We start from the raw sequence: 27,554 nt of genomic DNA, 5'->3' as shown, positions 1-27,554 counted from the left end.
ACCAGGTACGTACTTGGAGGAAGAAGTCGCTGAACCTTATGAAAAAGAAGTCGCTGAACCTCATGAAACGACTAATGGCAAGAAGGGGACCAAACTACACACGTCGAGCGAAGGCCGTCAGAGATTTCTTGGCCCAATACTACTCATCAGATGCAGGCGGTGGAATGGCAAGAGTGAATGGTGTTCCCTCGAGGACGACCAGCTACTGACGACTAGAAGACCCAAAGAACTATGTAATAAAACATAACCCAACCAATGTACATAATTGTAAATAACGATCATGATGTATTTTTCATTGTTTTATACTCCCATACTTTTGTATTGTCCTAAGAACTAATAACAATATTAATATAATAAAGAGTATTGGAATGATGGTTGGTACATGTAAAAAATTATGTTGGAAAATAATTAACTGAAAATAATAACATAATTCATAATAATGAGACAAATGATGGACATCATAAAAATATTTACTGAACAAACATGAAAAGCATAGAATGTAAGAAAATGAACATGAAAAGCATAGAATATAAGAAAATGAAATTGTGACTTGGTTTATATCATAACATTTTCAACTGCAAATATTACATATATTATCAACTGAGGTCAATATGTCTTTAGTCTGTTACCGATTTTTCATTGTTCCCCTGTTAATAACCATGTCCAGTCAATGTTAATTATTGTTTCAATATCATTTGTATGTGTTCATGTTCATTTGATCATGTTCTCAATATTATATTATTGTTCTTTACCTTGTATGTTATTATTATATCATTTGATGGCCATATTTATTTCATATTACATTTGTTTTTATAGTTCAAGTTATTTTCCTAGTTCTATTTATTTCATATATCATATATATATCATATTTCATGTTAGATTTCCTGTTATATTTCTTCATGTTATTATTCTTTATGGCCATGCTTTTTCATTATTCAATTTCATTTCACCCAATCATATCATCATATATACTGTCATGACATATAAATTAAGAATCAATAAGGAAAATGTCAGTATTTCAAGTCAGTATTTCAACATATTTATTACAAAAAGAAACATTATGAATGATATGAAATTACAAAATCATTTAATATTAAGAAAATAACTAAAAAAATCATTTATTATTAAAAAAATAAAATTCTATTTATTTATACATTGTCGACAGGCTGTCAGAGCACGAATGATGCCCCCGTGGTCTGTCCGGCCTGTTTCATCCTCCCTAGAATGCGCGGCAACCTTCCATCCAATTGACATAGGGAGATGACGCACACACCGCACGCCCCACAACATGTGCGCGCCATTTATTAATTGTGTATGAATGCGCCGTAACACTCCCGCACGGGAGGTACGAACTTGCACCACACCGCACGTGGTGCAGTGTGGCACGGCACCGCTTGGGTTCTTACCTCTTTTGTTGCGGCGCCACGCCACACCGCTTACTGTTTCGTGCTACTTCATCATGCCATGCAGAAATTTGAAAAGTTTTAAAATCCTGGCGGCACCGTGCGACTTCAACAGTCTGCGCCAGCCACCACCAGCGATGTGGCGCACTTTCGTGCAGTTTCTTGCAGTCCCACGCCGTAACAGCCTGCAACACAAAAGTGTGTAGGTGTAAACCTACCCTAAGGACTAATCAACTGGAAAGTAATGTAATTGGGAACTTTTTAAACTTCCCTACAACAAACAGCACCTAACTTCCAACGCCCTAAATTGTGCACGCTGCTGCTGCTTCTTTGGTTTTATTATCCTTCCCCAATATAGTATCTAAAGTATCTACGTAACTCTGAAGTCCCCCAAAATAACTGTTGTTTTCAACAGACCACCAGAAAACTAGAGAGCCCAGTATCTATGATGATCCACTAACTGTCATTAATAAACCAACCTGATATGTAGTGCTATATGGTTCTCCTTTCCGCCTAAACAAATGAATTGGGTTGTACGTTCTTCCCCAAGCAGCAATCCCTGTAACAGACAAGTTACATATAAGCCCATCAGCTTCTTTCACCAAAGTAACTAAAGACTGGTTTACACCTACGCACTTTTGTGGTGCGGTCTGTTACAGCATGGAATCGCAAGAAACCGCACTATAAACGTACCAAAAGCACGCCACCTCGCTGGCAGGGGCAGGCGAAGACCGTTAAAGCCATGTGACGCCACCTGGATTTTAGATCATTTCAAATTTTTGCACAGCATCTGGCGGGTGGATGAAGTCACACGGTGTGGCACGGCCCCGCAACAAAAGAGGTAAGAACCCGCACAGTACCATGCCACAATGCATGTGGTGCGACATCGTACCACCAGTGAGGGAGTGTTACGGCATGATGTTACAGTGCCGTGCAGTGCCCTTACGGCGCCTTCATACACGATTAATAAATGGCGCGCACATGTTGCGGGGCATGCGGCGTGTTACGGCATCTCCCTAGGTAGAATTTTTTTTTTTCCTTTTTTTTTAGGTGAACCTCAATACTTATTTTTTCTTTTATTAAGAAATATTACTTTACAAAATTATATTTTACAATTTTGTATATACATTATAAGATCTATGTATAATACAAAAATATTACAATTTATTATTTTTCTAAATATGTTTTTAAATTAGAAACATACTGATTCGTGAAAATTTTTTTAACATTAGACTTAAATCCTATAATATTTACATTAAATGTATTTAACAGTCTATTCTTTATACATTTAATAATTTGTTGGTCAGTACTGATTCCCCAATATCTTGCCATCCATATACTTGAAATAAAATCTGCTATTATTACCATTGCTGTGTTTTCATCCCTTTTTGAGTTTGCTTCAAAATCTAGTTTTAAAATCCTTAACCTGCTATTAGTTTTTAATTTACAACATTTTCTAAGCAATTCGAATACCCAGGACAACAAATTCTTAATCAAAGGACACAAATATACCATATGCATATTAATTTAGTTTCTATGCATCCACAACTGCATTCCTTAACATCTTTTATTTTCATCATGGCTAGCCATTCATTTGTACTTGAAACTTCATGAACATACTTAAACAAAATTTCTCTACTTTTATTTTCTATATACTTATTATTTACATGTTCCCAATTTAGTTTCCAGTTGAGTAGTGGATACAATTTTTCAATATTTGGAACATACTCACTGTTTTTCATTAAATGTTCATATACCACTTTTGTTTTTATCTGTGGATAAGAGGTCATCTTACTAGCACTTCGTAATATATTTATCATACTTTCATACAAACTAGGTGTAAAAATAGTGCAATCCTGATAATGGCATTCAACGATCTTTTAAACATTTTAGAAATGTACTAAACATGATTGACTTCGCTTTACACTGAATATCAATAATTCCACAACCACCTCTTAATTTTGACAAAAACATAGGTCCATTGGATGGAAGGTTGCCGCGCATTCTGGGAAGGATAAAAGGGGCCGGACAGACCACGGGGGCATCATTCGCGCTCTGACAGCCTGTCGACAATGTATAAATAAATAGAATTTTATTTTTTTAATAATAAATGATTTTTTAGTTATTTTCTTAATATTAAAGGATTTTGTACATTTTATATCATTCATAATGTTTCTTTTTGTAATAAATATATTGAAATACTGACTTGCCTTTACATTTTCCTTATTGATGCTTAATTTATGTGTCATGACAATATATATGATGATATGATTGGGTGAAATGAATTTGAAAAATGAAAAAGCATGGCCATAAAGAATAATAACATGAAGAAATATAACAGGAAATCTAACATGAAATATGATATATGAAATATGAAATAAATAGAACTCGGAAAATAACTTGACAAGGTAAAGAACAATAATATAATATTGAGAACATGATCAAATGAACATGAACACATACAATTATGATAATGAAACAATAATTAACATTGACTGGACATAGTTATTAACAGGGGAACAATGAAAATTCAGTAACAGACTAAAGACATATTGACCTCAGTTGATAATATATGTAATATTTGCAGTTGAAAATGTTATGATATAAACCAAGTCACAATTTCATTTTCTTATATTCTATGCTTTTCATGTTCATTTTCTTACATTCTATGCTTTTCATATTCATTTTCTTACATTCTATGCTTTTCATATTCATTTTCTTACATTCTATGCTTTTCATGTTCATTTTCTTACATTCTATGCTTTTCATTCTATGCTTTTCATGTTCATTTTCTTACATTCTATGCTTTTCATTCTATTCTATGCTTTTCATATTCATTTTCTTACATTCTATGCTTTTCATGTTCCTTTTCTTACTTTCTATGCTTTTCATCATTCATGTTAATTTTCTTACTCTATGCTTTTCATGTTCATTTTCTTACATTCTATGCTTTTCATGTTCATTTTCTTACATTCTATGCTTTTCATGTTCATTTCTTACTTTCTATGCTTTTCATGTTCATTTTCTTACATTCTATGCTTTTCGTGTTCATTTTCTTACTCTCTATGCTATTCATGTTCATTTCCTTACTTTTTATGCTTTTCATGTTCATTTTCTTTGCTTTTCATGTTCATTTTCTTACTTTCTATGCTTTATATGTCCATCATTTGCTTCTCATTTGTCTCATTATTATGAATTATGTTATTATTACTCCGCAACAACACCGCAAGCCACCCGCAACACACCGCTACACGGAGTAACAAAGCCGCAAGAGCGCGTGCCCTGGCATAGCAACAACGACCGTAACACCGCGCCAACTCCGTAACACTCCGCTAGACACCGCAAGAACACGTCATGACATGCCCGTAACCAACCACCCGGGTCCGCGCCAAGCCGCCCAATAACGGTAATTTTTTCTCCCCACCGCTTCAATTTTGTAACGGTTTCTTGCGGTCCCACGCTGTAACAGCCCGCAACACAAAAGTGCGTAGGTGTAAACCTACCTTAAAAGAATCAGTATTCCTATAGTAACTTCACTTTTAACAGACCACCAGAAGAGATCCGTAAGTTTCTCCTTTCACTCAATAAATTTGAAAACTCTTATAAGCTACTTTTTCCTTGGAAGTATCATCACACATTTGTGTGTCAACTACTTTCGCCATAATACAGTACGGTACCTTGAGAACTCGTTACCCTTAACTTGAAAAAACATTTTTGTTCTTTCATTTTGGGTTAGGAAATGCTAAAATGACCAAACCAACAAATTAAGACCGCAAATTAAGGTCTAAATTCGCGTTACCCTTTCTGTTGCACAAGAATTAAGAAGCCCTTGGGCCAGAGGGCGCAAGAATTAGACGAAAACATGAAAAGACGCACGCAATCTTAATTTTGTAGGGCAAGGGCAAACGCAAAAGTAACCATATTTGATCTATATTAACCTCTATAATAGTCTTACTATTTATATTTCTTTATTTTACATTACGATTTATATTATGTATATACTGCTCTCCCATTCATGTTTTTCTCTCTTTATCCAAGTGGAAAAGGGACGCAGTACATTGACCGCTTACGTAAAACATCATCACATTTTACGGTAATTGCTATAATGAGCGTAGACAGCTCCTTTAATTCCTCTGCAGTTTCTCTCTCTCTCTCTCTCTCTCTCTCTCTCTCTCTCTCTCTCTCTCTCTCTCTCTCTCTACATATGTGAGCGTTGCATCCTGGGAATTTTTTCAGCCAAAGTCTTGTACAGTAATAACATTTCAACGAACCGCAGTCGTAGTATATATATATATTATATATATATTATTTTTATATATATGATATATATATATATATATAGATATATATATATATATATATATATATAGCTATAGCCTTTGCGTAGACTGAACCCCTTGGGAGGGAGCTTGTTACACAGTTATGATTATGCTTAACTTCCACGTAGTCGCAGACGAAAGTAAATTTTCATTGTTTTATAGCTGGCTGCGACATGAAAACAAAATTAAGAACATGACTGTCAGTTTGCTCTACATGTGCCTTGTGTATATAAGGCCTAATATCTCGTGGAAACTAAACGCCTACTATCTATAGAAGAGTATAGGCCTATTGTCTCGAGAAAACTATAGGCCTACTATTTTACAAAAATCATATTAACTGACGTGGTAGAATTCAAGTGGAAGGAAGAGGTGTATTGAAGGAGGGGGGGGGGGGGAATGATTCATCTTCATGTAAGTGGAACGTATGAAAACATTGAAATGTCTTGCGAAAGTCATCTCTCGTCTGGGCAATTCTAGTCTATGTATCTGCCTAAATAGAGACAATTACTATGACCTACCTACGTCCGACTTGACAAGTCACTCGTTCTGAGGTCACGTGGACTACCCTTACTGTGCCACGCACTATAAACGAGCTGGGTACAAAGGACAAAGAGCTTTCTCATGCCCAGGATGGGAAAGTATGGCACCTAATGTAGCTTGCGTTTAAACACTTCAAACTCCGTTGATTTATTTATTTGATAAAATTCCCATTTGGAGCTTTATCTGAAAATTGTAGTGGTTTAAAAACTTAATCTGAAACTTAATGACTGATATAATGTAAGAATGTCAAAATCTGGCAGGTTCAGTAACTGAAAACTTCCTTTGAAAGCATTTTGTGGTTTAGAACTCTAATGTAGCCCAGGACTGGCTGGAACAAGGGGGGAAAATAGGGGTAAACCACAGCCAGTGAGAGAATTCCAAAACTAAGAGATTTTTCTTATCATCATAATCCATGACTCCCTTCGCAGGAAACGGGACCACGAACTCGAGAAGTTTATAGAGATTCGCAGATGAACTTCTTGGAATGTTTCCACAAAACATCTCAAGAGCAAAGGAACAAATATTTACCGTGTGACTGGAATGTAAAATTCACTCTCGCTCAAACCGGTAGTAGCTGAATTCCCGAGGGAAATATAAATAAATCAGCGAAATAAAAGATCATGACGCCTCCTCACAGGGTCGATAACCCATGGCCGCACGATCACGCAGTTGACTGTGAAAATGTTTGCTGAACAATGACTGCATAAATTGTCAAGTGATGAATTTTACTGCGCATTAAACCTGGATTACGCTGTCCCAAACCACTGAAAAGAGTTAAGCAGCGAATGATTTGGTAGTTACTGTTAGCCTGTGATGACTGCATCATAAGGAAAACGAACCAACTTCTCGTAAGTAATGAAATATTCGAGTAAATCATTGTTCAGCCTATTGCTCTGAACTGGATATGGGCATTGTACCACAGTTCTCAAGCAATTGGTCTGGAGTGAATGTGAGCAAGGCACGTCCATTCTCTGACGATTGCACTAACTATCCGCATGATTTGTGTGCCCAGAGCGTCAATAAACAAATAAGGGAATCAATGAATAAATAAATAAAGACTAGGCTGATGTTTAACATGTATCGTACTAAGCCGTCGACCTCTCAAACTTGGCGTGTTCGCACAGAGTTCAAAATCAATAGTCGTCTGGTCTAGAATACAATGAACCAGTGATAAAAAGAAGAAAAAAAAAAGTTTCTATGTAAGTCAGAGTAAGATCACATGCTGAAATTGGTCAAGTGAAATCCTGATTTTGGCAACGCCGAACAATAATGTCCCAGGAGGAAATATTCGAACAGTATTTTCGAAGCAGTGATTATATTGGGACCTTGACATATGAATAAGCTGTACTGATGATGAGTAGCCATAATTTACGAAAGTGGAATGGTGGTTGATGGTCTCAAAAGTGAATATACAAGAAAGAACTAAAATGGGGAAATACTACAAATTACAAAATACATGAGATCATCTTAAAATATTCAATGTAATATTACAGTAATATTATAATATTCACTAAATGCATTACGTAAATACAATGGTTTCTCTTATGGTAAAAATACTCTTGATAAATAGGTTTTAAGTGACAATATATTCAAGGTCAGACACTGTACGTATAATTGTGCGTTCAGTACAATTATATCAAGACGCTACAATCGGCCCGCCTCTCTCTCTCTCTCTCTCTCTCTCTCTCTCTCTCTCTCTCTCTCTCTCTCTCTCTGATGTCTATGACCTTTTTAAAAGCTAAAATTTCATTTATACTTGAAGATATTTTCTTTCATAAAAACGCATAAAAATTTGTGGGAGTTGTTAAAAACTTCTGTAACCCTCCTGAGGTTGGTGTTAACTTCATACCCTAATCATACCCAGTCACTAATGGTTTATGGTGCAATAAAATTTGCTCATCACTGATGAGAGAGCAATTCCCTAACGAAATTTACCTGTAAGCAGTGCCATCTGGTGCTATTTTATCGAGGTAGGCCTGGGTAGTCGTTGGTGCACCGCGAATGAAATAAGCCGTGCTTTTAGCTTAGAGTTGACATAAGCACCAACTTGCAACATTCTCTCTCTCTCTCTCTCTCTCTCTCTCTCTCTCTCTCTCTATCTCTAAATATATATATATATATATATATATAATATATATATATATATATATATATATAAACCAGAAGGCTGGGTTCGAATTCTAGCTGGGGCAGATGCACTTCAGGTAGAGTGAATTCGATATATTCAAGGCATATTATAGCTTAATGTCTGAAAGTACAAACTATAGTACTAATGTGTGATTAGTGACAAACACACACACACATTATATATATATATATATATATATATATATATATATATACTATATATATATATATATGTATATATGTGTGTGTGATTAGACTCAGCTTCACGCACGGGTAAAATCTCAAAGTTAGGTTTCGTGATATGAATGAATGGTTCAAACGACAATTACTGCTAAAGGTATGCGAACAACTTTGTCTCGCCACTTCTGCGGGCTGTGGCACGCATACTTGTCGTTAAAAGAAGAAGAAAAAAAAAAAAAAAAACAGATCAGGTTCGCTGCCAGCAAGCGTCTACAATGCAACGCTGATTCAGTGCTTCAGTTGATTTTCGTTCAGCCACTGAGCTGGGAAGTAAGCCAATAAATAATTGGTTCCACTGTCGAGCTATCACTGTGAAAAGACCGCTTCAGAATGAGAGTACCGAGCGGAAATCTTTTAAATAAACTCGGCATCATTCTTTTTTTTTCTTCTTCTTTTCCAAACGAGTTTTTTTTTATAGTTTGGTATTAATGTTTACACCCCCCTTCCCCCCGCTAATATTCTTTTATTTTGTAAGGTCCAAGAGCCGCCCAGCTTGTCAACCTGAATCAGTGGAATGGAATACTATAGAATTTAGGCCAAGCGCTTGGACCTATAAGGTCATTCACAGCTGAAAGGGAAATTAAGAGTAAAAAGGTTTTAAAGGTTTAATAGGAGGAAAGCCACGCAGTTGCACTATGAAACAACTGTTATGAGAGGGTGGAAAGTAAGATAAAAGAAAGAGAATATGAACGGAGGTGCAGTAAAAGGGTTGAAAGGGGTTCGGCTGTGGGCCGAAGGGATGCTGCAAAGAACTTTATGCAATGCCTACAGTGCACCGCTTGACGGCACTCACCCCGCAAAGGCATCTAGAATGAGTATTATACTCATAACCGTCAAACTGGTTTAAATAATCTAATGAAGAGAATTGTTTATTTTATACCATATCTTGAAAGGTAATGCTTTCGTTACCCCTCATCTTGGACACTCAGAACCCAGCTAATCCTTGCCTCAATCCACGAAGGAATGTAACAATCCGGTTGTCATAATCTAAAAAACTTGGGGCTTCTTGATTCTTTCTAAATATTCTTTTCTTGTGTTATTTCTCAATTGAAACACACGTGGTAGAACTGTCAAGGTTGAGGAGATAAAATATCACTGGAAAAAAATAAATAAAAAAAGTCTTAACTTTGTTTTTCAAAGATACGGATATTGACGCCTGTGAAACTGCCGTCCTTATCACCACATGCACCCTCTTCAAAACAAAAGAAACAAACACACACACACACACATACTCCTCTTCTCACGTGGTACACCGTAGGCATTACTTAAGGTTCTTTGCGGCGTGACTTCGGCCCCTAGCTGCAACTCCTTTCATTCAGTTTACTGTATCTCCTTTCCATATTCTTTTTCTTCCACCTTACTTTCCTCAACCCTGTCCTTCCACAGTGCAACTGTGAGGTATTACTCCTGTTGTAACTTTCAGACATTCGCTCAAATTCTATCATTCAATTCCACAAACACACACACACACACACGCTATACTATGACTCTCACTTTCCGACAGTCGTTTTTTTATCATTTATCAACTACAAGGGGTGACATTTCATAATCATTAAGGTCGTATGATTATTTTCTCACACATTCCCACCACCTACTGTGAGATATCTTTATCTTCAAAATAAAACGAATTAAAAAAGTTCTTGTCAAGAGGAAAACGACACGACCTTGCAATCATGCAGCTGTTGATTGGCGCACCCTTGTGAAGGAGGTTAAAATGACTCTCATAGTGACATCTCTTTTGGAGTTACAAGGATTGGGATGTCTCAAAGACTTATTAGTCCATCCGAGGAGACATCGTGTGCTCACTTATCTCTAGGAACAGGTTTTACTGTTCATTCACAGTGTCCTCCTGATAACTTTGTCTAGCTTTTTTTTTAAACTCTTCCACATTCAGCTGTTATAGGAATACAGAAATTAGGCCAAGCGCTGGGACCTACGAGGTCATTCAGCACTGTCAGGGAAATTGTCAGTGAGAAGGTTGAAAGGTGAAACAGGTGGAAAACCTCAAAGCAGCTGCACTATGAAACAAATGTCAGGAGAGGCTCGAGGAAAGTCACATGGAAGAAAGAGAATATGAACGGAGGTACACCACTAGCCCTCTTAGAGGTGACATGTATTTTGTCCTTGTAATAATTTTTTTTTTTTTTTAGTTTTTAAAAAAAAATTTCAGGTTCAAAATGAGGAACTTCAAAGATGAAAGACAGAAAAAAACGCTGATAAAACACTGAACACCGTTAAGATAAAGTCGCAAGAAAAAAACATTTGAGATAAAAAAAAAAAAAGAAGAAAAGCAGTTCCTACCTGGTGCGTAAGTCATGAGCTATCTCACTGACCAGGAGAGAGAGAGAGAGAGACGCTGTGTGTTGATATTACTCGAGACACCATGAACATTTTCATCTGAATAAAATCCGTTTATGAGTATGTACATCGAATTACGAGACTAAATCAAGAATTTCTCGATTAAGTATAAAGTCATCTCTCTGCATCGGGCATCCCTCTCTCTCTCTCTCTCTCTCTCTCTCTCTCTCTCTCTCAAGAGATTCCCTAGGCATGATACCAAAAATGGCAGAAGGTGCCCTATACGTAGAATTCGTACTTGATGGTCAGTCGACTGTAGTAGGTCGCAGACCTGAGAGAGAGAGCGAGTAACAACAAGCGAACCTCAGTGGGTAAATCTTAGGAAGCTGCTTTTCACGCGCAAGGAAAAGAAAGAGGTGGAGGTAGTATGGGGTCTCGCAGCGTCACCCCGAGTGATAAATTATGAATGGAGCAGGAAGAAGTCCCACATTGAGACCTGAGTGCCAACGTCCCCTCCCCCCACCTAAGGAGCCGATCTCTGAATATGCAATGGCCCTAATGCTTCCTGCTTGACCACTTGCGAGGACACTTGTAGCATACGAGGTAACCTTGCTCACTTTGTTTACAGAACTGAATAAAAACACTCTCTCTCTCTCTCTCTCTCTCTCTCTCTCTCTCTCTCTCTCTCTCTCTCTCTCTCAGTATGTATGTATGTTTGAGTGCGTATGTGTGCCGTATTGTCTAAAACACCAAACTGAGTACTCCACCTCCTAACTAAACAAATCTGTGTTTAAAGAATAACTCCCCTTCAGCAGCGTTCCAACATTGTGTGTGTGCAATTTGTCCTCACACTATCAAGTTCTCGTAGACTTCGTTTATAAACGATGAACAATCTTCAGCAGCAAAGCCCCTTATCCATCCATTCATTTACTCATTTGTAATGAGGATTGCCCTGAAAGAAACTATTTTTTTCTTTTCCTTTTAACAGAGATTTGCGCAAGTGTTTTAATCTCGGGACGCTGTCAGCCTTATCCAATCGACGCGTGGAACCAGGAAGCATTTGAATCGGGCGGTACCAACCGCTTCTGGATAAAATCTATGTATAGAGAGAGTATTCCATTAAGAGCTTTATGTACCTATACTTCACTCGCGTCTCAAATTTCATGAAGGCGCCTGGTATTTGATACATACATACATACATACATATATATATATATATATATATATATATATATATGCATAGAGAGAGAGAGAGAGAGAGAGAGAGAGAGAGAGAGAGAGAGAGAGAGAGAGAGAGTCATTCAAAAGAATAGAGTGAAGTTCCAAAAACTCTGTTCGGCTCCAACACAAGGCAACAGAATTATTACAAACTGAAAGGAAAACATCAGCACTAAGAATAAAAAAAACATTATTCACGATGCACAATTCATTGCGTGCAACGCCATTCACGATAGATCAATCAATCAACCCGTAGCCGTCATATCATCTTACGAGTGAGCAATAGTTTTTAATAAATTTATTTTTTTTATTCCTTCGCTCAGAACATTCACAAACAAAGGCATTAACGTATATTTGTAAGTAAGGACCTTCACTCGTGAAGGAAGGTACCCTGGGTTCGAGTCCCGGGTAAGGCCGAACGATTTAGGCAATGGAATTTGTGTTTGTGCACGGGTTTATGTATGTTAATATATATACATATATTATATAATATTATATATATATATATAATATAATATATATTATATATATATATAATTAAAGGAGCCCATAAAAACACCAAAATATAGAGAGAAAAGTACTATATCTTAGAGACTGCTGTCTCCCACTTCAGGTATATGAATGAGAAAAGTTTACAGAAAAGGTAGTATTTATACCAAGAGGTCCATCCACAGGTAAGCCAATTTAGGTCACCCCACTGATAATTTTCCTTTAATCTTCTCAAGCGTTGGTTGAATGAAAATCTTGTCAATCACATCTGAATCCCATGCTCCTTTTGAGATGTGCATTACCTGCCTCTCTTTTATTAAGGCCGATTCCATCATTTGACCCTTGTACCGGCAGTTGCTGCTATAAATTATATGTGACAAATTCCAGTTTATTCTATGGTTATGTTCATTTATAAGGTTGAAAACAGCTGAGTTCTGTTGTCCATACCTAACTGACCATTTGTGTTGTATTAATCTCTGGGGAAGTGATTTTCCTGTAAATCCGATGTAAGATTGGTCACAGTCCTGGAATGGGATTTCGTAAACCCCGCAGTCCTTGGGGGATGTCTTTTGTTGTACGTTAATCAGGGATTTGGCTAAGATTTTTGGGTAAGTAAATGCAAAAGGGTTAGATTTTCCGAGGGTCTGAGTTACCGTCTTAATCTCGTCCAGGTGAGGAATTTTTATTTTATTGTTGGGTGTCTCTACGATCTTGTCAAGCTTGAGGGGGTCAGTAGAAAAATACGTTTGCTTTGTGAATTGCTTTCTTAATTATATGGTCAGGATACTTTAAAGACGAAAGTTGCTCACAAATTAGTTCAAATTCTTTTTCCAGGAAATCTGGGGAACAAATTCGTAAGGCTCTTAAGAACAGGTTGCTGGCTACACCTATCTTGATAGCAATGTCGTGATAGCTAAAGTAGTGAATGTATGAAAGTAAGAAAGTTGGTTTTATGTATATGGTAAATTTGTATTTTGTCGTGTCTCTGATTATTAAAACATCAAGAAAAGGGATTTTGTTGTTTGTTTCCCATTCAACTTTAAATTTGATGCTGGGCACTGATGCGTTGAGTTTTTAAAGGAATTCATTAAAATTGCCCCACCTATTATCCCAAAATGTAAGAATATCATCTACATATCACATCTACAGCATGTTTTTGGGGTTTTAATGCATTTATTACTGTAGTTTCAAAGTATTCCATGTACAGATTGGCTAAAATAGGACTTAAAGGACTAACCATACTACATCCGAATTTTTGCTTATAGAATGATTCCCCGAATGAAAATACGTTATTAGATGCGCGCGCGCACACGCACACACACACACACACATATATATATATATATATATATATATATATATATATATGTGTGTGTGTGTGTGTGTGTGTGTGTGTGAGTGCGCGCGCGCATCTAATAACGTATTTTCTTTTCGGGGATTCATATGTATGGGGTATATATATTTTTTATATATATATATATATATATATACTATATATGTATATATATAAACATATATATATATATATAGATATATATATATTGTATGTGTGTATATATACATACATACATATATATATATATATATATATATATATATATATATATATATGTAGAATTTACTTGTCATTTTTACCAGATACATATGTAAATGTAATAGCGATAATGCCCTCTTAACTTCTCAAATTCTTAGCTTTTTTTTTTTGTCACTACAAAGCCTCGAGATTCAATTTCAAGGTAATATGAAATAAATCATTATGTCCGGTAGCGGAAAACGAACGGATATCATGATTATCTTCCATGTTTCTTTGAAGTTGGATCTCGAGGCTTTATAGTAACTAGCGTATCCAAAAAAAGAGCAAAGAATTTGAGAAGTTAAAAGGGCAAAAGGGCATCGTGGCTATTACATATATATATCTCTCTCTGTATATATATATATATATATATATATACATATATATATATATATATATATATATATATATATGTGTGTGTGTGTGTGTCGTGTGCGTGTGTGTGTGTGTAGAATCTACTGGACATTGACATACACACAAGTATATAATATTGATATAGTTATATATTAGTTATATATATATATATATATATAATATATATATATATATATATAGTATATATGTATATATATTGATTTATATAAACATAAAAATATATATACACATATATATACATAGAACCTTCCCACTACAATGACCACTGTAGACAGAACAATTCCAACACCTTGTTTACAGAGCAGCTGTAGTGCTACTATATGGGAGCAAGTTGGGAACCCGCCCTGACCTTCAGCTCGCCATTAAGGTCAAACCAAAAGTCAGGAAAGTTTTACGACAAATTAAAAAAAAAAAAAAAAAACTCATTTACAAAGGTCACAGATGGTTGCAGTTTCCGATATGACACTAAGCTGTCAGAATATCATAATACGTTTATATATATCTTTGTACATTCGTGTTCACTATCTCAGTTTTAAGGTGAATTCCGGATTGCTAACACGTAAGCAATTTTTTTTTCAATAACGTAAATTTTTTTTTATTCGAACCGCTGACCTCCGACAAACAATGAAAAGGAAGGAAGAAGAAGAAGGGTCAAGAATAGCAAAGAAACATAGAAACGAAGGACGGAATAGGAAAGGTAGATGATAATTAAGGTAAAATTTTTTAAGGTAGGAAAGTGGTAAGAATAACGGAAATACAGAAGGAATTCTTTGCAAATTGCAGCAGATATCAGGACCACTCTTTTTATAACTGGGCTCGGTAATGGGTTACACTCTCTCTCTCTCTCTTCTCTCTCTCTCTCTCTCTCTCTCTCTCTCTCTCTCTCTCTCTCTCTCTCTCTCTATATATATAAAATATATGGTATATATATATATATATATATATAGTGTATATATATATAATATATATATATATATATATATATATATATTATATATAACAACAGTAGTAGTTACATTCAACCAAGATGACATATCATGCATGGACATACTTCCGTACGACATGCAACTCAATTCGTCCTTGTCACGGACGAGACGAGACTGAAGTCCGTTAGTGAGTCTCTCTCTCTCTCTCTCTCTCTCTCTCTCCTCTCTCTCTCTCTCTCTCTCCACTTCCTAAAACGTGGTCCATGGGACCATGTTAACCTTTCAGATGTGAATTATCACATTTTGTCTCAGTGTCGTAAGACTTCATCTGTGTATAATTCTAAAAATTATTTTTTATTACTTTTTCATTCTTTTAAATAGGTATATATAAGTTTTCCGGGTTCTCTTAACGCTATTTTAAACTGACTTTTCTCTAGAAGTGTTCGTGAAGTGTCGGTGATAAGATTAGTGTGAAAATAGTAGGATAAAGCGTCTACTAAGTTAGTCTATTGAGTGAAGTATTGCAAATCAAATCAAGATGGCAGTAAGCTCAAACTGTGGAAGGAGATGGCAAAATCTTGCTTGTGCAGCAGTCATACAATATGATTAGTTAGCAGGAAGGGAGCTGGCATTTCTCATCTATAAGATCAATTACAGCCCTAATCAAAAAGATACAAAAGTATTCATAGACATATTGGAAGGATATGACCCTTCAAACTGGAATAAATCATCAGAAAACATCATGAAAATAATAGATACTACATATGAGGCAATCAAGCAGCATACATACATACAAAGAAATAAATGACGACATGACAACACAAAATAAAATCCCGAAGAGGCTTTACCCAGATCTGCATACTGATGGGAAAGAGATAGAAAAATAGAAAAGAAAGACAAAGTCTGCTCCCTTTTGAAAAGAGGGAATTGCAGATTCGGTGAAAGATGTTACTGCAAACATCCCAAGGTATGTCACAATTATGAAATCTGGTAAATGTGCATACTTAGACGGTTATGAGGATGAATGCAGAGATCTACATCCAAGAATATGCAAAAACCTAAAAGAAGGAAAAGGATGTAAGTTCAACAAAAAATGTAAATATATGCACCCTGTAGCCATGAATCAAAATCAATTAAATAATCAATTCAATAATAAAATCCAAAATAGAAAAGAAACAAATAAAGAGAGGGACACAGAACAGAAGGTGAAGGAAAAAAACAAGCCATCACCGCGCTATGGAGTGTCAACACAGATACAGCTCAAGAGACAAATACTGTGTATAATTTTTTAATGTCAGAATTTCTGGAGATGAAGAAAAGAACAACATACCAGAACAGGAAAGAGACATGGGAAAATACCTATATTAAATGAAGGAGAAAACACGCAAACCATCATAGTGATGAATGCGCAGGGTTTAGTTACGAGTAACTCAAAAAGAAAAATAGAGTACTTAGAAGAACTAACCCAAATTGAAAAGAAAATAGATATAATGAATATAAGTGAAACCTGGTATTCCCAAGAGACTGGGAATGACGATCAAATAATAGGGTTCCAAACATATAGATCTGATAGAAAGAATAGGATTCAAAGGGGAACTGGGAAAGACATAAAACAAGGAAAAATATATGAGAAATATAGGAACTCATAATGTGAACTAATAGCGGTAGAATTTGAATCTGAAAAATTAATGAACATAGTAATATATAGACCCCCTAATACTAAAGAGTTTGACACAATAATAGAAAAATTGGATGATATATGTAGAAATCACAAGGATTGGACTATTCTCCTATCAGGAGACTTTAACTTTCCTTTCGTAGACTGGAAAGAACGAATAGGAGATTGTGGTTGTATTTATACATATAAAAAAAGAGAGTAATATTAGTGCAGAAGATAAGAGGCAATTCGAAAAGCTATTAGATATGCTACTAGAATACAACATTCAACAAATAAATCGCCTGCCAACAAGAAAGGAAAATACTTTAGACCTAGTATTTGTGAACGAGGTGAATTATGTTAAAGAAATAATAGTTTATAATGCGAGTATTTCAGACCATAATGTCATAGAATTAACAGTCCATTCCAAAGCAAGTGAAAACAGAGACAAGCAAGAGATGAAAAAGTTGGAAGGATATGGAAAATACAATTTCTACAGTAAAAATATAAAATGGTCAGAAATAAATGAAGAATTAAACAAAGGTTGGGATAACATTTTTGTAAGTGATGATATACAGGAAAATACGGAGATATAAAATATTAAAGAAAATAGTGGATAAATATATACCGAAGAAGAAAAGTAAACATCAGTAATGCATACCAAGAGACAGAAGGATCTTGTTCCAGAAAATCAGAAAGTGGAAAAAAGGTCTTGCAAAAGAAAAGAAAAAAAAATATTAATCAGACATAGATATTAATAAAGCCGATATTGTGCAGGCTATTAATGAAATTAAAAATGGAGCAGCAGCAGCGCCTGATGGTGTCCCTGCTATTTTGTTAAAGAAACTAGTTCATTCTATCGCAAAGCCCCTTGCAATATTATTAAGGCAAAGTGTAGATAATTAGTGCAGGAGATAAGAGGCAATTCGAAAGCTATTAGATATGCTACTAAGATACAACATTCAACAATAAATCGCCTGCCAACAAGAAAGGAAAATACTTTAGACCTAGTATTTGTGAACGAGATGAATTATGTTAAAGAAATAATAGTTTATAATGCGAGTATTTCAGACCATAATGTCATAGAATTAACAGTCCATTCCAAAGCAAGTGAAAACAGAGACAAGCAAGAGATGAAAAAGTTGGAAGGATATGGAAAATACAATTTCTACAGTAAAAATATAAAATGGTCAGAAATAAATGAAGAATTAAACAAAGGTTGGGATAACATTTTTGTAAGTGATGATATACAGGAAAATACGGAGATATAAAATATTAAAGAAAATAGTGGATAAATATATACCGAAGAAGAAAAGTAAACATCAGTAATGCATACCAAGAGACAGAAGGATCTTGTTCCAGAAAATCAGAAAGTGGAAAAAAGGTCTTGCAAAAGAAAAAAATATTAATCAGACATAGATATTAATAAAGCCGATATTGTGCAGGCTATTAATGAAATTAAAAATGGAGCAGCAGCAGCGCCTGATGGTGTCCCTGCTATTTTGTTAAAGAAACTAGTTCATTCTATCGCAAAGCCCCTTGCAATATTATTAAGGCAAAGTGTAGATACAGGCAAGATTTATGATGATCACAAATTAGCATATATTACCCCTACTTTCAATAGTGGATCAAGACTAGAGGCAAGTAATTATAGGCCTGTGAGTCTAACATCACATATTATGAAAGTGTATGAAAGGGTAATGAAGAAAAATATTTTGAAACATTCAATAAAAATAATTTGTTTAATATAGGACTACATGATTTTGTACCCGGAAAAAGTACACAAACCCAACTGTTAGTCCACCGTGAGAACATAAAAAAATATGAAAAACGGAAAAGAAACAGATGTGGTTTATCTAGACTTTGCAAAAGCTTTTGACAAGGTAAATTATAATATATTAGCGAAGAAAATTAGAAAACATAATATAGTGGACAAAGTAGGAAGATGATTAAAAGAATTTTTACACACCAGAAAACAGATAGTTATTGCAAACGACGAGAAATCGGATGAAGCTAAGGTAATATCATTGCAGACATAGACAGTAATGTTAAGGAATCGGTAGTGAGTAGTTTCGCCGATAACACAAGAATAAGTAGAGAAATTACTTGTGATGAAGATAGGAACGCGCTACAAAGAGACCTTAACAAAGTATATGAATGGGCAGAGGTAAATAGGATGGTATTTAACTCTGATAAATTTGAATCAATAAATTATGGAGATAGAGAAGGAAAGCTATATGCATATAGGGAACCTAATAATGAGACAATCACAAATAAGGAATCAGTTAAAGACCTTGGTGTGAAATAAAAAGGAGAAACGGATTAAAGAACGAGAGATTGATTAGAATTATCAACAACTCTAGTGAAAATCGAATTTCCTTTCCCGAACATCGAATCGATATCAGAGAATTGCAAAAAGAATGAGCGTCGAAAAGCGCAATACTTAGCAACCCCCCAAAAAGAGAGAGAGACAGAGAGAGAGAGAGAGAGATAGAGAAGCTATTGATAAATAAACAATGTACAGATACCGGAACCCTTCCTAATGCCATGTGCCTGAATATATCATTCACTATAATATAAAGTTATATAATTCGTGATATTCGATACTACAGTCGTGGCAGCTTCGTATACAAGTGTAGCTGGGTAACAGGTGTACAAAAATTGTAAAAAATAATTGGAACACTCAATGCAATATTTTTTCCCATTAAGTTGGCCTCGTATTACGTGTCGACTCTCTCTCTCTCTCTCTCTCCTCTCTCTCTCTCTCTCTCTCTCTCTCTCTCAGCATTCCAAATAGCGTTATTGTAACTCGCTTTGTACAATGTTAATATTAAGAGATTTTTCCCTATGCTATCTCTCTCTCTCTCTCTCTCTCTCTCTCTCTCTCTCTCTCTCTCTCTCTCTCAGCATTCCAACTAGCGTCATTATAACTCGCTTTGTACAATGTTAATATTAAGAGATTTTTTCCTATGCTTGCTCTCTCTCTCTCTCTCTCTCTCTCTCTCTCTCTCTCTCTCTCTCTCTCTCTCTCAGCATTCCAACTAGCGTCACTGTAACTCGCTTTGTACAATGTTAATATTAAGATATTTTTTCCTATGCTCTCTCTCTCTCTCTCTCTCTCTCTCAGCATTCCAAATAGCATTATTGTAACTCGCTTTGTACAATGTTAATATTAAGAGATTTTTCCCTATGCTCTCTCTCTCTCTCTCTCTCTCTCTCTCTCTCTCTCTCTCTCAGCATTCCAAATAGCGTTATTGTAACTCGCTTTGTACAATGTTAATATTAAGAGATTTTTCCCTATGCTATCTCTCTCTCTCTCTCTCTCTCTCTCTCTCTCTCTCTCAGCATTCCAACTAGCGTCACTGTAACTCGCTTTGTACAATGTTAATATTAAGAGATTTTTTCCTATGCTCTCTCTCTCTCTCTCTCTCTCTCTCTCTCTCTCTCTCTCAGTATTCCAAAGCAATAGCGTTATTGTAACTCGCTTGTACAATGTTAATATTAAGAGATTTTTCCCTATGCTCTCTCTCTCTCTCTCTCTCTCTCTCTCTCTCTCTCTCTCTCTCTCTCTCTCTCTTAGCATTCCAAATAGCGTTAGTAATTCGCTTTGTACAATGTTAATATTAAGAGATTTTCCCTATGCTATCTCTCTCTCTCTCTCTCTCTCTCTCTCTCTCTCTCTCTCTCTCTCTCTCTCAGCATTCCAAATAGCGTCATTGTAACTCGCTTTGTACAATGTTAATATTAAGAGATTTTTTCCTATGCTTGCTCTCTCTCTCTCTCTCTCTCTCTCTCTCTCTCTCTCTCTCTCTCTGGGAACTTACTCTTCCAAAAGTGATGGATAGGATCGTATACAAGGTCATGAAAATAACTATAACCATCTGTAAATTAATAACAATACACCACGCAACTTAAGCAGGACAATTCTGTAGAAAACTGTTCCACCTTAGACTACATTGCAATAATCATTACATTATTTTATATTTCCTCGAACTTTTTAAACTCAGACCAACTGGCCCAATCATCTACAGGTCCAAATGACCAGGTACCAGTGTGGACTGGAATTGGAAAACAGAATTTAAAAGAAAGGACCAATTGTTGGGACCTATGAAGTCATTCAGCGATGAAAATAATGTGAAAGCAATTGTTCGAAGTGGGTGCCAAGCAAGATGGATGAACGAAGGAGGTACTACAGTAAAAGGAATGAAAGGGGGAGTTCGCCGCTATCAAAATATTAACGCATCTTTACAGATAATTCTCTATAAGTTCCCCAAAGTTTATCTGAATGATGTATTAATTCAATTCGTTGTCTGGGGGATACGAAATGCAGCATCTGACTCAGAAAAACTATAACAACAATTCCGATGATACCTTGACCCAACTTAAATTTTTACTTTTCTGAAAAGAAAACTATTGTGCACCCTCAGATCTTAAAAACCATCGAGGCTAGAGGGCTGCGAATTGGTATGTTGGTCATCCACCCTCCAATCATCAAACACACCAAATTGCAGCCCTCTAGCCACGGTAGTTTTTATTTCAATTACGGTTAAAGTGAGCCATAATCGTGCGTCTGGCAACGGTATAGGCCATATCACCTCCGGGCCGTTAAAGTTTCATGGACTGCGACTCATACAGCATTATACCGAGACCACCGAAGGATCGGCCTATTTTGGGTGGCCTTGATTTAGACCGTGCCTTGATTATACGATGTTCAGAAGACACTGCGCCAAGAAACAGCGCATTTTTAACTTTTTTTTTTTTTTTTTTTTTTTGCGGATACTTCGTGAATCTAATAAACGTCCTTTTACCCAACTATAGTGCGTTTACTTTTTTAAGATCGCTAAGGTGGGGCCAGGTAGAAAAGGCAGAGTTGTCATATTTACGGGTATGTAAGTCCCATCAAATGCTTCCCACAGATATAATCCTTCTTAGGAAGATTCGCTTTAGACCTTGGGAGTCGAGGGAAAGGGTTTGCTTCTTTCCTGTTAACTTTTTTTTTCATTCCCGATTCTATTTAGCTATTTTTTCTTTCTCTTTTTATAATTATAGATGCGCTGAACGGCCTGTTGGCTCCGGTATTTGGACTTGAGACATAAATTCATAAGTCAATCGATCTATTACGCCCTTACAAAAGACAGCCACTCATTCGTTCTTTACATAACATTTTTACCAAAATCATCCAAGTCAGTCACAGGACTCGCTTTCTCTTTTCTTTTTTGAAACACTGGAGATTCCACTATATTTCCCGCCTCTCTTGCTTCCTTGTTAAGTCTACGAATAGTCATTTCTGGCACTTTTGTTGCTTCAGATGTTCTCTGGATAGCCTTCGAAACATCAGTTACAGGACCTTCATGATGTTTTTTTTTACAAAATGAAGTATTTCAGGAAATTATAGACTATTTCCTTGGCCTCAGGTGGTGGGTGAAGACGGTTACGGGAGTCACTTGGGCTGGGCTGTTCATACTTTTCACAGTGGGTGATCGAGGGCGAGAATCCTTTAATGATATTGACCATTACCTTTTAAATCCTCTTAAAATCATAGGTCCCCTAAACTCAGATCTGGCATCGCCGGGGAAAAAATATGCCATATCTTCATTTTCATTAATGAAACCGAGGTTTTAACGAAGAATATACGAAATAAGATATATTCAAATTATCTGATGCAAACAAAGAACCACATTTCAAGAAATGAAAACTATTTCAGTAGACTCCGTGAAGCTAATATGATTACCATAGCATGAAAATTGGCAGGTGTATCTGTACAAGCCACACCACAGCGATCTTAGAAAAGTAAACGCACTATAAATATGCATATTTGGAGCTTATATATTTGTAAGACCACACACAATGACAAATACCGCCTTAGCGCACGTATACTACACAGGTATGGATAACTGCATCGTATTTGCTTTCAGAAAAATAGCAGTACACTCTGTAGACTCTGCTACTGTAACGGAAATGTATATGTGTGTGTATATATACATATATATATATATATATGTGTGTGTGTGTGTGTGAAGATAAAATATCCACAAAACACTATCTCAACGTTGCAACCATATATTTGTATGCATACATATGTATGTATGTATGTATGTATAAATATATAAATACATAACATGTGTTGTACATTTATTTATAAATATACTAATATATATATATATATATATAATATATATATATATATATATATATATATATATACATATACGTGAACATACATACATACTTAAATACATACATACATACATACATACACACACATAAAGTATTGTTACGGATTATGCTAATCCATCTGACCTCCATTTCAGCAAGGGCTACAATCCAACTAAAATACCGTCTTTTAATTGTACCCTGACTCACTCTGACCTATGACCCGGTGGTATGAGAAACACCTCATTAAGTAACTGACCCATACACGGGGTCGCATTAGAGGTCACGCTGGGACCTGGTTGCAACAAGGTCAGATTAACTTTTATTTATGACCGCCTCGGGCATCTGTGGTCCTGAGTAGGATACCGTGCGCTATTTACTTCCTCTACATCAGTGGTTCCCACCCTTTTTTCAACCATGGACCCCTATTCCTCTCATTTTTTTTATTTATTTTTTTTTTGTGGACCCCCATAACCATGCCACTGAAAATAAAATCTTACTATATTTTTTACTAACAAAAAAGTCAAGAATTGTATAAAAAGTTAAGGAAACAGTAAATGATTGTGCTTTATTTTGAATGAAAACTAATTTAATGCAAATAAACTTATTTAACAACTAAATTCTATGGTGCGTTTATGTACACTAGTAAACGATCCATAAAAACCCTTATCAAGATAAGTGAGTAATTCAGAAAACAAAATGCAGATATATCAATGAGATTTCTGTGCTTGATGCTGTTTCTGATTAAGCTGGCCGTATGTCAGCACAGTCTCTTGCTCACAGAGCACCACGTAAAATGTGGTTGATGCTGCTTAGCGAGGTTTTTATGATCATTTTTTTTATTCTATTCGGCTCCATCGATGTTAGTAACGATGAAGACAATTTCCCTTTGACTACCAACTCTGCAGCATTCACGAGAGTGGCCACCTCGAAATGAATTTGATTTGATATGGAAAACCACTTTGATCACAATACGAAGGGTCTCATGCAGACATCCGCCCAATTGCTTTGCAAATAAGTGCTGACGGTGAATCACACAGTGTATACAAAATGCATCTGGGACAGCCTTTGTATCTTCCAGTTATTCATAACTAGATTAGGATGAAAAACCTGAAGGAAAAATACTTTGAATCCAACGATGATCATTATGAAACATGACTGGTAAAAATGTTTTGTTACAACAGAATTCCATCTAATAAAAGGAGCCCATAAAAACGCCAAAATATAAAAAATACCACCTTTTCTGTGACTAGTCTCATTCATCTACCTGAAGAGAGACATCAGTCTCTGAAATATAGTATTTTCTCTCTATACTTTGGCGTTTTGTGGGGTCCTTTTTATTAGATTATGAAACATCAAAACTGCGTTCCAGGCAAAGCCAGGCGTATTTTCTTCACCTATAGGTTTATGAATCCCAAGGGAGATTAGTGGGCCAACTTCGGCTACAGCAAATGCACCTCTTTGGATCTGAGCCTCCTTCAGCCCTCAAGGTAAAATAGATAGATAGATTATAATCTCTCCCTGACCTCTGAGAGAGAGAGAGAGAGAGAGAGAGAGAGAGAGAGAGAGAGAGAGAGAGATATTTATCATGAAAACAAACATATAAGGCCGCTGCCTGCTACTTGAGGTGATTTCCACATCCATTTGTTCTTGCCACTGACCTATGGATGAGTAGCTATAGGTAAAAATTAAAAAAAAATCCCCATTATTAAAAAAAATCACTAGACCAGATCTGAGGCTTTATTGTAGGGAAAGTATTGGTGGTAACTTGAAATTTACGACACTTACATGTCACGTTTTTTTTTCCTCTGCTTAATTGCCATAAAAATTCAAAGCTACGAGAATATTTCTACTTTCAGTATTTTAATGTGGCCTAGATTACTGTGGGAATTCCATTCTCAGTACTAAAAATAACTGTTCTGAAGTAGAATTGCTCTATGGACAAGTTAAATATTACCGTGGATCCCCTTTTCGTTATTTTTTTTTATTTTCTATTTTTTTTAGTTGTGTGTGTGTGCGTGTGTGTGTAAATAAACGCCTGTCTCGCCTACGCGTCAGGTATATAAGTCTAATTTAACCTTTTGTCAAGCATCGTCAACTGTGAAAGGAGTGTTTTTGTTTGTTTGGGGGCTATAACATAAAACAAGCACAAACCGAATACGAGAAATCGACAGCTTGCTCCACTCTCTCTATTGGGAGTTTTCGTTCTAAATATGAAACATCCTACGCCGTAAGTCGTGGAGTTATTTTCTTATCACTACTTTCAGTTGAGCAGGAAGTTTCTAGACATGTTAAAGTTATTTATATATATATATATATATATATATATAATATATATATAAATATATATATATATATATATTATATATAATCAATATATATATATATAATATATATATATATATATATATATATATATATAATATAGATTATATATATATATACATATCATTTTCTATACTCTTTTGAGATCACTGAAATACGAACAAAGAAACTGTGCATCTCTAACACACACATAAAAATAAGTTCTTTTCATTTCAAGTTCCCGCATAGTGTGTTATGTTTGCAAACTTTCCTCTTAGCAACGTTTGGCCTCAAACACTAAGGGAACAGTAGGCCTAATCTACTAAATTTTATTTAGTAAACAATAGGATACCAGTGATTCATACGTAGCTCAATTTTCCCGTGAGATTTAAGCCTAAGTATAGGTAGTATGTGCAGTATATTCACTAAGAGTGGTGCTTTATATTATCATTATTTTAAGAGAATGGATAAATCTCATACACCACTGATTTTGTGAACTGAACCTTTCTTTCTCTCACTGGACTCTGGAGAAAAAAATAAGAGACGATGTTTGTTTTCATGACAGAAGGACGACTCTCTGCCAATCACAAAAGCACACTCAAAACGCTGGTCGTCTCTCGGCCAATCAGGGGTACGCTTACAAGCTGCCCTATGGCGCGCATGTGCCTCTTGAGGCGGCCAAATAAGAGGCTGCTAAACTTGGCGAGGACGACCAGTCCCGCTGAAACAGCTGATCAGTCTTCATCGGACCGTCGTCAGGGAACGAACAATACTCTCCTCCGTTGACATTCACTGTTCTCGTTCGACGACACGACAGCGGCAGCCAATTTCCCGCCTCCTCGCCCCGCTATGACGGAGCCGAAGACATTGACCAAGAGTGAAACAATTGCCCTGAGGAAGAAACTCATCGGGTAAGTTCACTTAAAAAGTATTGATTCGCTCGGTGACGGCGATATCTGTTGGAAACGGACGAAGTCCTCTGGGAAATCTTTTCCGCGCTACCACGAAAATTCTTGGCGTTTTCCCGTCGGGATTGCCACTTCTCTTCTGAACTTGGACGATGCCAAGAAACTTGAGGGAGTTTTATCAAGCAGCCTCGCGAATATTCAGTTGTTCTCATAGTTACAGAGATGATAAGTCCGCCAAATTGACACCTGATCTTTACTCGCGCGACACAGATAATTACTCTAAAACTCAGTAAATGCAGGCGAAGTTAACTATATATCCCAAACGGCAATATGAGTTGCACATTACCAGTTACTTAAGTATTTGTGTATCTTGGTGTCGTTACGTAACTGATATCAGTTACCTAATCAGTAGAAATAAGTACATGGACCGGAAAACATCCAGTTGTGCTTCGGTTCAAAACAACAAGAAAACGCTCCCCAGAAGTCTAAATACAAAGAAAGACAAAGGGGCCAATCACTTCTTTATCACCTCTCCCAGGGATTTATAAGTACATGCAACGAAAGAAAGCCATAAGAGTGCTCCTTCACACACATGATAAGCCGTTTCTATACACACTACGAATGACAACGCACGTGTGGACTGTAATGTTTTAATATATATATATATATATATATATATATATATATATATAATATATATATATATATTTGTGTGTGTGTGTGTGTGTGTGTGTGTGTATAACTATATATATATAGTTATACATATATTATATATATATATATATATAAGATAATATATATATATATATATATATATATATATATAGTTATATATATGTGTACATAACGTTAGTTTAAATCCAGATATCCAGATACTGGGCCCAAAGTACTTAAATGTCACCTGACAAAAGTTACAGTACGCATTAAACTTCTGTCATCACGCGCGCACACAACATATATATATATATATATATATATATATATATATATATATATCTATATATATATATATATATATATATAT

The 27,554-nt window shown here is 35.8% G+C and overlaps 2 protein-coding genes across 3 annotated transcripts in view; one reads left to right on the top strand and one right to left on the bottom strand.

The window, feature by feature from the left end:
- Positions 1-1,163: 1,163 nt before the first annotated feature.
- LOC135217035 (uncharacterized) overlaps positions 1,164-27,554 on the bottom strand; it is a 91,188-nt gene continuing 64,797 nt past the window's right edge. For both annotated transcript variants that reach the window (XR_010315009.1, XM_064252631.1), the window contains exons 3-4: positions 1,883-1,962; positions 1,164-1,588 (exon numbers count right to left, since the gene is read on the bottom strand). Coding sequence is in view for 1 of the 2 variants with exons in the window: in XM_064252631.1 (XP_064108701.1) it covers positions 1,403-1,588; positions 1,883-1,962 (266 nt within the window). In the remaining variant the exon portion in view is untranslated. The remainder of the gene's footprint in view (positions 1,589-1,882; positions 1,963-27,554) is intronic.
- LOC135217033 (5-phosphohydroxy-L-lysine phospho-lyase-like) overlaps positions 26,323-27,554 on the top strand; it is an 84,161-nt gene continuing 82,929 nt past the window's right edge. The window contains exon 1 of the mRNA XM_064252624.1: positions 26,323-26,533. Within this exon, the coding sequence (XP_064108694.1) occupies positions 26,472-26,533 (62 nt within the window). The 5' untranslated portion in view covers positions 26,323-26,471. The remainder of the gene's footprint in view (positions 26,534-27,554) is intronic.

This window comes from Macrobrachium nipponense, chromosome 7 (assembly GCF_015104395.2).
Source record: "Macrobrachium nipponense isolate FS-2020 chromosome 7, ASM1510439v2, whole genome shotgun sequence".
Classification (NCBI taxonomy): Eukaryota; Metazoa; Arthropoda; class Malacostraca; order Decapoda; family Palaemonidae; genus Macrobrachium; species Macrobrachium nipponense.
This window is presented reverse-complemented; position numbering and strand designations above follow the sequence as displayed.